This window comes from Dermochelys coriacea, chromosome 2 (genome assembly GCF_009764565.3).
Source record: "Dermochelys coriacea isolate rDerCor1 chromosome 2, rDerCor1.pri.v4, whole genome shotgun sequence".
In the NCBI taxonomy this organism is placed as follows: domain Eukaryota; kingdom Metazoa; phylum Chordata; order Testudines; family Dermochelyidae; genus Dermochelys; species Dermochelys coriacea.
Window position 1 is genome coordinate 157155054 of NC_050069.1, and position 13027 is coordinate 157168080.

General features: G+C 44.4%; 1 protein-coding gene and 1 long non-coding RNA gene across 4 annotated transcripts in view; both read right to left on the bottom strand.

The window, feature by feature from the left end:
* The window catches only part of LOC122458852, a 523493-nt gene that overhangs the window by 54249 nt on the left and 456217 nt on the right, over positions 1-13027 (bottom strand). The window lies entirely within an intron of this gene.
* TGFBR1 (transforming growth factor beta receptor 1) overlaps positions 1-13027 on the bottom strand; it is a 96366-nt gene that overhangs the window by 40412 nt on the left and 42927 nt on the right. For all 3 annotated transcript variants that reach the window (XM_038389767.2, XM_038389765.2, XM_043508552.1), the window contains exon 4: positions 4841-5071. In XM_038389767.2, the coding sequence (XP_038245695.1) occupies positions 4841-5071 (231 nt within the window). The remainder of the gene's footprint in view (positions 1-4840; positions 5072-13027) is intronic.

Here is a 13027-nt window from a genome sequence, read left to right on the forward strand (position 1 = left end):
CTGTTCTCAATGGTAGCAGATGACAGAACGAGGAGTAATGGTCTCAAGTTGCAATGGGGAAGGTTTAGATTGGATATTAGGAAAAACTTTTTCACTAAGAGGGTGGTGAAACACTGGAATGCGTTACCTAGGGAGGTGGTAGAATCTCCTTCCTTAGAGGTTTTTAAGGTCAGGCTTGACAAAGCCCTAGCTGGGATGATTTAACTGGGACTTGGTCCTGCTTTGAGCAGGGGGTTGGACTAGATGACCTTCTGGGGTCCCTTCCAACCCTGATATTCTATGATTCTATGATTCTATGCTGCCAAGTTTCCTGTGGGGTCCACATACCCTGGGCTGTGTGGAGGTCCAAATGTGTACCCTATCCTGTAAGGGAGGCATCCATTAAAATGGTGGCCCTCGGTGTGGAAAGGCTGATGGGAGTCCCTATCATTATTTGGTTGGGTTGGACCACCAAGCGAGGGAGCTGAGAAATCCAGAAGGAACTGCGACTCCAGAGTTTATACAGTCCCAGTTCAGCCAGTAGGTCGGGTGGAGACAGGCTTATAGGCACTGCAGGTGGAGTCTGGAAGAGGGTGTCCATAGGTCTTTGTGGCCATACGGCCTAACAGGGAAAGGCACTGACACACCGTAGTTGGTTGCTTGTGGGTAATGTGAGAGATCAGGTTTCTCATCTGCAAGGAGAAAAGCTCATGCAGATATAGAATCCAACTGTGCCCCTATAAAGGTCTTTGTGGGTGACAAAACACACTTGCCTTTGTTTATACAGACTAAGGTGGCGAGGAGGCACCAAAGAGACTATATTGCCGAGACAACTTCTTGGAAAGATTGACCAACTAGGAGCTAGTCGTCCATATATGGGAACACCATAAACCCCGGCATCTCACTAGGGCTGCTACTACCACGAACGCATTCATGAACACCCTGGGTGCCGGCACAAGCCCAAAGGGAAGGATGTGGAACTGGTAGTGCTCCTGGCCAACCTTGAACTGCAGGAACTTCTCATGTGAAAGGTGAATGTCCATAGTTCTAAAGAGGGCCTCCTAGCTTCAGCTCTCAGAATTTCCAAAGGAGACCCACCGTGTGGTCGAAGACCTGCTTTTTGATGGCACTAAACTTCTTGCTGACAGCATGGACGAATCTCTGCACACGTTAAAATACTCTAGGGCCACTGCATTCTCTGGGATCTATAAACCTACCTGCAAAAGAAAGTTTAAATCCGAGACAGCATAGAAATCTTGCCCTGCCCTATTTTCAAGCTCCCAGGGATAATCTGAACCCATACGCAAGAGAACGAGGTTTCAAAGGAGAAAATCACTCTCATCTGAACCTTGGACCTCACAACCTTCCACCTGTAAGCAACAATTTTGACATGCTGATCAAGGTCCTGGGCTACCATACTCTTTTTATACTAACTGCAATGATATAGAACTATGGCCATAGAAATGGAACAAGCAGCAGTATTGAGAGGGCTACAGAGATATTTTGGTGAGCATCTGGCCTTCTGCAATAACTGCGTAGAACTGCTCTGTATTCCAGTGATAAGACACTCAAAGAAGTTCAGCTCGGTATAATCTGTTTGGTTGTACTTTGCCATCAGTGCCTGGTAGTTGGCAATTCTAAATTGTAAAAGTAGATGCCAAATATGATTTTCTATTCAACAGGTCGAGGTGCTTCTGACCTTTATCATAGAGTGTAGATTTAGAATGGTGCTGCCTTCCACATGTGTTATCCGCCTTGACCACCAAGGTGTTAGGAGAGGGATGAAAAAATAAAAATTTGCGGTTCCAGGACATCAGCAGCCAGGGATGGTGGAGGTGGCATAACAGCTTCATCCAGGCAGGAAGAAGAGATATTGACTCATGGAGAGACCTTTTCATCAGCCTGAGTTTCCTGTTCCTCAAAAGGTTTCTTCCTGAGGTTCTGGTCTCCTAGATAGGCAACCTCCATCACCCTCCCTATGTCTGAGATGGGTAGTGCTTGAGGCGCTAGTGAATTGGTGATAGATCACCCAAGGGTCCCAGTATGGCCAAGTGGGCGGTGCACATGGCATGGGTGAAGACATCCATGAGTGCTCAGCAAGATTGTGGACATCTCTCACAAGTCATTTCAATTTCCTCAGAGCTTCTACAGAGATGGAGAGGAGAGTCTTGGACAGATATTTGAGAGACTGAGTCAAGATCTTCAGAGTGGATTCTGATGAAGTGATGGAGCACCGGAAGAACCTTGAGCTAAAACTGTCAGTACTGGACAGGTGTCCAGGGATCTGTAGGTCACTGATGCCAAAAGAAGACTGAAACTGAGCAATGGTGATTTGAGCTTGGACACAGATAGGCCTTGGGGGAAAATAAAACTCCTGTGATACTGAAAGCGTGGTTAGTATCATGTTCATGGCTTGAGCCAAAGTAATGGTAGCTGATGGTACCGCGAGTCTCTGATGCTCCGAGTGGAGTCCAGATGGAGCCCATGCGATCTTCTTCAGTACTGAGTGAGTAGCAATAGAGCTGTTTGTGATGCCTCGGTCCCCTGATGGTACTGGTGGCCTATCAAAGGCTGACATTTTGAACTCTTTAGGCTTAACAGTGCCCTGGGTACCTGAGGAACCATCAGCCTCGTGGGTACCAGGTCAGAGTCTAATGAGTAGCTGGAGTCATCAGCAACTGACTTCTTTGAGACAGATTCCTACCTGGAGAACTTGGAACATGGCCTATGGAAGTCTTATGAGAGGAGTCTTGGGTTTTCCTCTTAAATGTCCTTGAGGAGTACAGCTTGGAGACAGTAGAGGTAGCTGACTTATTTGAAGACCAGCATATGGGGAGGTATCCTGGCAGGGGTCAGAGGCTGGGTGCAGCAAGCTCTTCATCATGCGGAACCAAAGTTTGATCTCCCTGTTTTTTCTGGCTCTAGACTTTCATGCCAGACCAAAGGCACTTTTTGGAAACATGAAGATCCCTGAAGCGAGAAATGCACCAGGAGCAATCACCACATACCAGGATTGCCTCCTGATATGATAGGCAGAACTGGGCATGCCCTTCCAATAACAAAGCTCTGAGAAGGGGAGAAATTATCATTTTAAACAACTACAGCTAGAACTACTTCTTTAGTAGTTTATTTTAGAACTATGGGGGCACAACTGAGGTAGAACTCAACATGAGCAACTGCTCAGACTCTGTCTCAAGTGGAGGCAATTTAGAAGGAACTGAAGGCAGTTAGTAAGCACAGCACTATACAACAGTGTGGAGCATGAGTTCATGAGTTTCATTCATGCTACATGATATCTCCGAAGAGAGGCACAAGCTTCTTTCGAAAAAAGAAAGGGTGGTTAATGGTTAGATTTATTGACCTTGGACCTATTTTTCACATCACAGAAAATATTTGCAAGCTTATTTTTTTATATATATATTTCATCATTAGCAGTACATCACCACAAGAAGGTAGAATGATAAGAAGGTTAATCTATGTAATTAGTCATCTGGGAGGTTCAGACCACCTTGGTCTGAAGCACACTAATATTCTCCTTCTACAATTCCTGCCCCCCTCATCCCCCCCACTCCCACAGGACTTGCATGTGTTCTCGTAGTTAAAACTATTTTAAATTCTCTATTTCTTTTATCCATTAGATGGAAGCTCTCAAAATACTTCTGAATGGTTTGTACTCTGAGAGGTCCCTCACTTGCAATGGTCTCTTTACCCTTCCAAATTTTAAGTGAATGACTTTCAGATATGTTTCACAAACTGAATGCAGGTTCTGAAAAACATATGAACTCTAAGCAAACTTCGTACACTTCAGCTTTCCTTAGAGAAACTAATTTGATAGGATATGTTAAGGACATTTTAGTATTTGGTATATTTAGCATCGGGCTTTGACTAGATCTATGAAAAACACACATGATAAATGCTATGTTGCTATTGCCCATCAACACAGAAAAAAAAAAAAAATCTATTCCTAAGAAAAAGATAGGAACTGTTTGACTTGGGTGTTTTTGCAAGTCTGTGAAGTAAAATGTTAAAATCTTCAAGTAATGCTTTAATAAAATCTAGCAATGCTTTAATAAAATCTAAATCACATCTGGATTAGGTCTACACACCTTCTCAAAACAGAAGGCTGCCAATCCCTTGAAAGCCAAAATTTCCTTGTCAATTTTTAGGGTGTGACTTACTTAAGTTACAGGAGCTGACAGTTTAATTACAGTCATATGATACTGTATAAAGGAAAGGGACAGCAGAGCTCAGTTGGGAGTAGCATACGCCTCCAAATGCAACTGTGGTAGTAAAATTGAATTTAAAAAGGAGTAAATCTTATTTGCGGGAGTAATTGCTTAACTCGTCACAAGATAAGGAGGAGTGGAGGCTAAACAACTTGCTGGGAGTGCAGTGAATTGTTGACACAATCCAGGCTGTTGTACAGATGAGTTTTGAATGTAGCAGAAAGTTAGAGCACAGAAATATGTATATTGACAATATGACAAGTAGATTTACAGAAATGGTTCAGTAACTATGCAAAAACTGTGAGGTGACTAGACAAGACAATTCAATTTAAAATATAACGCTTAATGTCTGTGTGCAAGTTAGACATAATGTGCTGCCTGGTTTTGAGATCTCAGTTAATTGTTTGAGGTAAATTATATGACCAGTCATTAAAAAGTTAAATAAAACAGATTTAATAAAAAAAAAAAAAAACTCGCATGTAATCCTCGATTACACTTGCAGCAACCTTTCCACAAGCATCAAAGAACATGAAACGTCCAGAAAGTGGCATTTGTGTTTTCAATTCCTATGAAGAGTTTGAAATAGGAGTACACACACAATCAATAAAAAATGAAGTTATCAAAAGCTTACTAACCTTTATTGTCTGCCGCTATAAATCCAAGAATATTTTCATGACGTAGCATAACAGTTTGATAAATTTCTGCCTCACGAAACCATGAGCGTTCTTCTCTTGAAGAGAATATCTTCACTGCAACTTCTTCTCCTCTCCATTTCCCTCGCCAGACTTCTCCAAAGCGACCCTTCCCAATACTTTCTTGAAGAATGATAGTCCTTGCAATTGTTCTTTGAACAAGTAAAGGCAGACCTAAAAATCAAAAATTTTTAAATTGAGATTAAGCTCATTCAACCGTTAATTGAAAAGATGTGTTGCTTATAAAGCAACAGATATATAGTGCTTGCCTTGATTAGTTAAGGAGCTAGAGATAAATAACAGTCCTCCTTACCTTACTTCATCCATAATCTAAATTAGGAGTTCAATTCTTTTGAAAGATCGATCCTTTTAAGACATGACTTCCTAAACATTTTTTTGTTTGGCAACCTTAAAATACCAGAAATTACAAGTACCAAATGATTAAATCAAATTCTAGATATGGATTTGTAACAAATAAAATGGGAAATTAGTTTCCTTTGAGTTTAAACTTTTGAACTACTCGTGCATTAATTGCATTCTACATTAAATGTAGCCACCCAGGAAGACACTTGGGCATTTCGCAAAGTGGTTTAAACAAAAAAATATGCAGGGATATATGAAGAAAAATCAAAAACATACCATTGCATTATTTAAAAAAAGTAATTTTATGAAAAAAAAAAAAAAACCTTCATCAAGCTGTATTTCTAGTCACTCTACCACAAAACAAACGGTAGAAAAAGAAGTCCTAGAAGGAAAAGAAGTTAGAGACACTTAGAAACTCATTTATGAGCAAAGATAATACAGTGGTTAGAGTGCTAGTACACTAGAGCACAGCTTTCCTGTGTGCGCTTGGACAAGTCACTTAATCTTAGGTTTCACTATATGTAAAATGGGGATAATAGTTTGACACCTCCGAGACAAGGAAGTAATTACTAGTATCCTTGTCAGCTTAACTCGTTAGCCCATTTTCAAGCCCTACTAGGTTGTTTTGGTTAGCGGGAGAAATTAATGATTGGTGAGTTGGTTTTTTTTAACCACACATCCTTGTTTATTTACAAAGAATGCAGGAAGTCTTATACCCCTGAATACAACAGCTAGATAAACTTGCTTCACTCACAGTTTCAAATCTATTTCCAGCCAGCACTTCACCCAAAAGCTCTCTCCATTTTATTTTTGTTTCTGTCAGGATCATGCTACCAGAGTTTCTCTGGCTGCAAGGCCATGTCTACACAAATGAACTCAGAGCGGCAGAGCTGTACTGATGCACCTGTGACACTGTAAGATCACTTGTGTAGCCGCTCTATATCAACAGGAGAGAGCTCTCCCATTGAAATAAAACCACTTCAATGAGCAGTGGTAGCTATGTCAGCAGAAGGTCTCCAACCAATAAAATGCCATGCACGCTACTGCTTATGCTGATAAAATTTATGTCACTCAGGTGGTAGCGTAGACATGGCCTAAGGCTTCTTTGGGCACATCTCCATTGGCAGAGTTATAGCACCGCTCAGAAAGCGCATGGTGTGAACACAACAGCGGTTTCCCCTATCAGCTGCCTGCGCAATAGCATGTTCACAGTTGCGGCACTTGCAGTTATATTCAGAATGGTGCACTCTGGGCAGCTAGCCCACAGAGCACCTCTTTCTCTTCTGTTGCTAAGAGTTGTGGAAAGGAGGAGGAGATCACGGGGCACCCTGGGTCACGTCCCAATGCCCTGTGATGCATTGCTTCACATCCCAGCAATGCCTGTGCTTCCATCCGCATTTGGAGCCATCTTTCAACTGTTTCTGTATTGCGCGCCCTGCTTCTTTGGGCTGCAGGAATGGATCCCGAACTGTTGACCAGTCTGCTGCTCGCTCTGACCAACATGTCACGTCATGAGTGGCAGTGGAGTTATTCCTTAAACTACAAAGGCAAGAGGAGTGAGACTTTGATCTTGTGTGACATGTAGTAGCTACAACATAAGATTGCTTGCAGCATTCATGGAGGTGCTAACCACAGTGGAATGCCACTTCTGGGCTCGGGAAACAAGCAGAGTGGTGGGATCACACCATCATGCACATCTGGGATGATTAGTAGTGGCTGCAGAACTGCAGAGGAAAGCCACATGGGAAAGTCATGGGACTGTGTGATGAGCTCGCCTCAGCCCTACCGTACAAGGACATGAGAATGAGAGCTGCCCTACCACTGGAGAAGCAGTTGGCGATTGCACTGTGGAGGCTGGCTACTCCAGACTGCTATGATCAGTTGCTAACCAGTTTGGAGTGGGAAAGTAGACTGCTGGACTCATGTTGATAGAAGTCTGCAGGGCCATTAATTGCATCCTGCTCTGAAAGACTGACTCTTGGCAACGTGCGTGACATTATGGATGGTTTTGCACAAATGGGCTTCCCTAATTGCGGAGGGGTGATAGATGGCACGCATATTCCAATTTTGGCACCAGACCACCTAGCCACAGAGTACATTAATTGCAAGGGGTATTTCTCAATGCTTCTCCAGGCACTTGTGGATCACCATGGCCACTTCATAGACATTAACACAAGCTGGTTTGGAAAGGCACACCTTTCGGAACATTGGCCTGTTCAGGAAGCTGCAAGCTGGGACTATCTTCCCATACCAGAAGATCATCGTGGGGAAGTCTAAATGCCTATTGTGATCCTGGGAGACCCTGGCTACCCTTAATGGCATGGCTTATGAAGCCATACAGCCTGACAGCAGCAAGGAGCAGTTCAACAGGCTGAGCAAGTGCAGAATGACTGTTGCGTGTGCTTTTGGCTGTTTAAAGGCCTGCTGGTTCTGCCTCTATGGCCAGGTCCAGCATCCCAGTGACAATATTTCTATGCTTATAGAAGAGTGCTGTATGCTCCATAATTGCGAAGGGAAGGGTGAAAGCTTCACTCAGTGCTGGACTGCAGAGGCTTAGCGCCTGGAGGTGGAGTTTCAACAGCCAGAGACCAGTGTGTGGGGCCATAAGGATCAGGGATGCCTTGAGGCAGCAATTTGAAGCCAAAAGCCACTAATATTTGTTACTATACTCAGGAGTGCAGTGCTTGTAATGCTAGGTGGAGACTGGTGCACATGATACAATTATGTTAAACCCACATATTGCATGTTTCTTTGCAGGGCTCATTTTGCTTTCAATTAATAGAACAAAGATTGCTTTCAAACCAACACAATTATTTTATTAAAAAAAGACAGAGGAGAGAGAGAGTCAAAACAAAAAAAATCAGCACAGGGGGACGAGGGAAGGGAAGGTCCCAGGAGGAGGAGGGGTTCCAGGACAGCTAAAGATTTGTGTATGTCCAGGGATCATATCCAACCTTCTCCTTTGGAGTACAATGCAGAGGGTACTGTACTTCAACAGGGCCAAACTGCAGAGGGATGGGTGCTGAGTGCAGTGGGTAGGGTGAGTCTTCAGTGCTGGACTGTGATGGGGAGGAGTGGAATGCCACAGCAATAGACTGGAATCAGGAAGTTGATAAGAGAGTGTGTTGGGCACATGGGAAAGAATTTTGCAACATTGGCTGCAGAGCTGCTCAGTTTGAAGAGCTAGTATTGCCTAGATCATGTCTGCTTGGCACTCCATAAAGTTTAAGAGTCGCTCCGTGGCTTCATTGTGGCATGTCATGTTCTCCTTTTGGTCCCTCTTCTCGCTGTCTTGCCACTCCTTCAATTCCTATTTCTCAGTGGTGAAGTACATCATATCATCATGCAGAAAGTCCTCCTTAGATCTTCTTTCTAATTTTGCGCAACCATTCAGCCACTGAAAGAGGGAGGCTGGGCTCGCATGGTCATCTCTGTGAAGTTTAAATGCAACATTTTACAGAAGCAGTATTGTCTGCAACACAGAGAATATGGATTCAGTGACTTAAAACACAGCCAGTACTCTCATGCCTGTCCCCAACTGGCTGACCCCAGGCAAGCACCCATGAACCAGAAGCCCCCAAAATGGTGAGTAGCAGCAGGGGCACGGTAAATCACTCTTCCCAGACCGTGCTGTACACTGGGCACGTGGTTCTTGGGGAGAGCCAGCACTGTAAGGGGGGGGCTGCATTCCTGTCCCCACACTTTCCACAGTGTGTGGATCACAGGATGTGATCATTATGGAAGATACCTTGCTGCTGAGGGTGAGCAGGGAATCAAGGGAGGGTCTTCTCCAAGACTGCAGCTTCTGCTCTGGTCCCTACACGGCTCATCTGTGTGCAGCAATGGTCCCCCTCTTCCCTGTGAGGGCACAGTGGCACGGGAAAGTTACTGTTAATGGGGCAAGAAACAAAGCAGCTCTACCGAAGAACCTGCGGCAGCAGATTGCCCAGTATCTCCATGAGAGTTTCCTGGAGATCTTGGAGGCAGATTCCCGTGGAGCGAGGGAGTTAATCAACAACCTGTTCTGCTCCTCAGACTAGGCATGCAGTGGGAGACAAGCCTGCTTTCTGAAACCCTCCTTCCCTCTCACCAACTCGCTTCAGCAATTCCCAAAGTCAAATCCACTTGCCAGGAGCCTCCTCCCTGTTCGCGCTTCATGAACATCCGACAGCTGTGACTGGCTGGCCTCCTCCGGGATAAAAGCACTACTGGCTGCATGCATCTCGGACCTCCGAATCATCCTCTGTCTCTGGGTCCTTCTTCCCCTCCTCGTCCAAGATTTCCTCCTCCTGACTCGGTCCACTTTCAACTGGCACATGAGCTACCAAAGTGTCCACAGTGGTCTTTGCAGTGGAAGTGGGGTCGCTGCTGAGTAAGGCGTCCAGCTCTTTGTAGAACCAGCAACTCGTGGGCACAGCACTAGAATGGTGGTTTGCCCCCCGCATCTTGTGGTAGGCATTCCATAGCTCCTTCACTTTGACCCTGCGCTGCAGTGTGTCCCGGTCATGGCCCCTCTCTGTCATGAAATCTGTCTACAGGTATCATAATTCCCAGGGCTGGAGTGCAGCTGGGAGTGAACAGCCTTCTCTCCCCAAATGCTGATGAGGTCCAGCAGCTCAAAAGCTCCAAGTGGGGGATCGCCTGATGCGTGCAGCAGGCATGGCCACCTGGAAAGATGCACTGAAACCACTGCACTGCGTCACCGAGCAAACAGGAAGGGAACTTTCAAAATTCCAAAGGAATTTATGGGGTGGGGATGACAGTTGGTCACCTGAGGGCAGTAGAGTTTAAACCTCCCAGAGGCCAATTGCAGCGCTGTAACTGACCACCGTGACCACACCAGCACTGAAGTGCAGTAGCCCCTGTGCAGAAAGTTGTATGCCTCTTGTTGGGGTGGGTTTTTTGTTTTGTTTTTTAACAATGCTACAACTGCGCAGTTTCTGCGCACTAAGTGGCTTGGCAGTGTGTACACCTTGGGAGTTACAGCGCAGAAAGCTGCTTTAATGTGCAGAAACTTACCAATTTATACAGGGCCTCTGTTTCTTTTCTGTGTTCTTTTTGGTGTTTCTTGTGGCTTCTCTCACACACAGCTGCAATCAAATCAATCGTCAGCAAAACCCCTCTGCCCACATAGCTCAGTTTCTGATTGGTCTTGCATGGCCTGTGTTTTGGATAGTGGCTTCTATTGTTTCAGCTATCTATTCCACAAAAGGAGCTTGATTGTCTTCTTACCTTTCTCCTGACTGGATAGCTATTATGCCCAACAGCATCAATTAGGGTTAATTCTCCCCACCCCATCCCTACATCACACCCACCCCGCGAGTTCCAGCCAGCATCTCAATGGAGTCCAAAATGGTGACATCCTGAATGACTCATTTCAGAAACAATTTTTTTTTTTTTTTAAAAACCACAAATAACTGATACAACATTAACTATATACATAGCATTTGTCAGGACTTTTCATATCACCTGCCCAAATTGGTTTTACTCAGATCTCAAGTTTCTCTCCCTGCCTGATCTGACAAATGTGTTGTTTCTGAGAAATCAGTTAGCTGGGATGGAGACTGGCCACTCCATTCTAATGAGGAATCCATTACTGTCACCGCTTTTCAAACTTCAGTTTCTACAGCTACAGTCTCAGGTCTGGGGACATCACACTGAAATCCCTAATCTTGATACCTTCTCAGGTAGTCCTTATGAATAACATTGATTAAATCCTGGGACCTGACTCTATCCTACACACCACTTTGTTTGAGAGAGTCAGTACTGTAATAGAAAAGGAGTACTTGTGGCACCTTAGAGACTAACAAATTTATTAGAGCATAAGCTTTCGTGAGCTACAGCTCACTTCATCGGATGCATTTGGTGGAAAAAACAGAGTAGAGATTTATATACACACACACAGAGAACATGAAACAATGGGTTTATCATACACACTGTAAGGAGAGTGATCACTTAAGATAAGCCATCACCAACAGCAGGGGGGGGAAGGAGGAAAACCTTTCATGGTGACAAGCAGGTAGGCTAATTCCAGCAGTTAACAAGAATATCAGAGGAACAGTGGGGGGTGGGGTGGGAGGGAGAAATACCATGGGGAAATAGTTTTACTTTGTGTAATGACTCATCCATTCCCAGTCTCTATTCAAGCCTAAGTTGATTGTATCCAGTTTGCAAATTAATTCCAATTCAGCAGTCTGTCGTTGGAGTCTGTTTTTGAAGCTTTTTTGTTGAAGTATAGCCACTCTTAGGTCTGTGATCGAGTGACCAGAGAGATTGAAGTGTTCTCCAACTGGTTTTTGAATGTTATAATTCTTGACGTCTGATTTGTGTCCATTCATTCTTTTACGTAGAGACTGTCCAGTTTGGCCAATGTACATGGCAGAGGGGCATTGCTGGCACATGATGGCATATATCACATTGGTAGATGCGCAGGTGAAGGAGCCTCTGATAGTGTGGCTGATGTGATTAGGCCCTATGATGGTATCCCCTGAATAGATATGTGGACAGAGTTGGCAACGGGCTTTGTTGCAAGGATAGGTTCCTGGGTTAGTGGTTCTGTTGTGTGGTGTGTGGTTGCTGGTGAGTATTTGCTTCAGATTGGGGGGCTGTCTGTAAGCAAGGACTGGTCTGTCTCCCAAGATCTGAGAGAGCGATGGCTCGTCCTTCAGGATAGGTTGTAGATCCTTGATGATGCGTTGGAGGGGTTTTAGTTGGGGGCTGAAGGTGATGGCTAGTGGCGTTCTGTTGTTTTCTTTGTTGGGCCTGTCCTGTAGTAGGTGACTTCTGGGTACTCTTCTGGCTCTGTCAATCTGTTTCTTCACTTCAGCAGGTGGGTATTGTAGTTGTAGGAATGCATGATAGAGATCTTGTAGGTGTCCCGTTGCCAACTCTGTCCACATATCTATTCAGGGGATACCATCATAGGGCCTAATCACATCAGCCACACTATCAGAGGCTCCTTCACCTGCGCATCTACCAATGTGATATATGCCATCATGTGCCAGCAATGCCCCTCTGCCATGTACATTGGCCAAACTGGACAGTCTCTACGTAAAAGAATGAATGGACACAAATCAGACGTCAAGAATTATAACATTCAAAAACCAGTTGGAGAACACTTCAATCTCTCTGGTCACTCGATCACAGACCTAAGAGTGGCTATACTTCAACAAAAAAGCTTCAAAAACAGACTCCAACGAGAGACTGCTGAATTGGAATTAATTTGCAAACTGGATACAATCAACTTAGGCTTGAATAGAGACTGGGAATGGATGAGTCATTACACAAAGTAAAACTATTTCCCCATGGTATTTCTCCCTCCCACCCCACCCCCCACTGTTCCTCTGATATTCTTGTTAACTGCTGGAATTAGCCTACCTGCTTGTCACCATGAAAGGTTTTCCTCCTTCCCCCCCCTGCTGTTGGTGATGGCTTATCTTAAGTGATCACTCTCCTTACAGTGTGTATGATAAACCCATTGTTTCATGTTCTCTGTGTGTGTGTGTATATAAATCTCTACTCTGTTTTTTCCACCAAATGCATCCGATGAAGTGAGCTGTAGCTCACGAAAGCTTATGCTCTAATAAATTTGTTAGTCTCTAAGGTGCCACAAGTACTCCTTTTCTTTTTGAGAATACAGACTAACACGGCTGCTACTCTGAAACCTGTGATTATGCAAGGCACTGAATTTAGCCGTATAGAGTGGAAATCTGTCAACTTCATGAAAAAACTCGCACAGATACAGACAGACATCATCTTCCTCTCCAA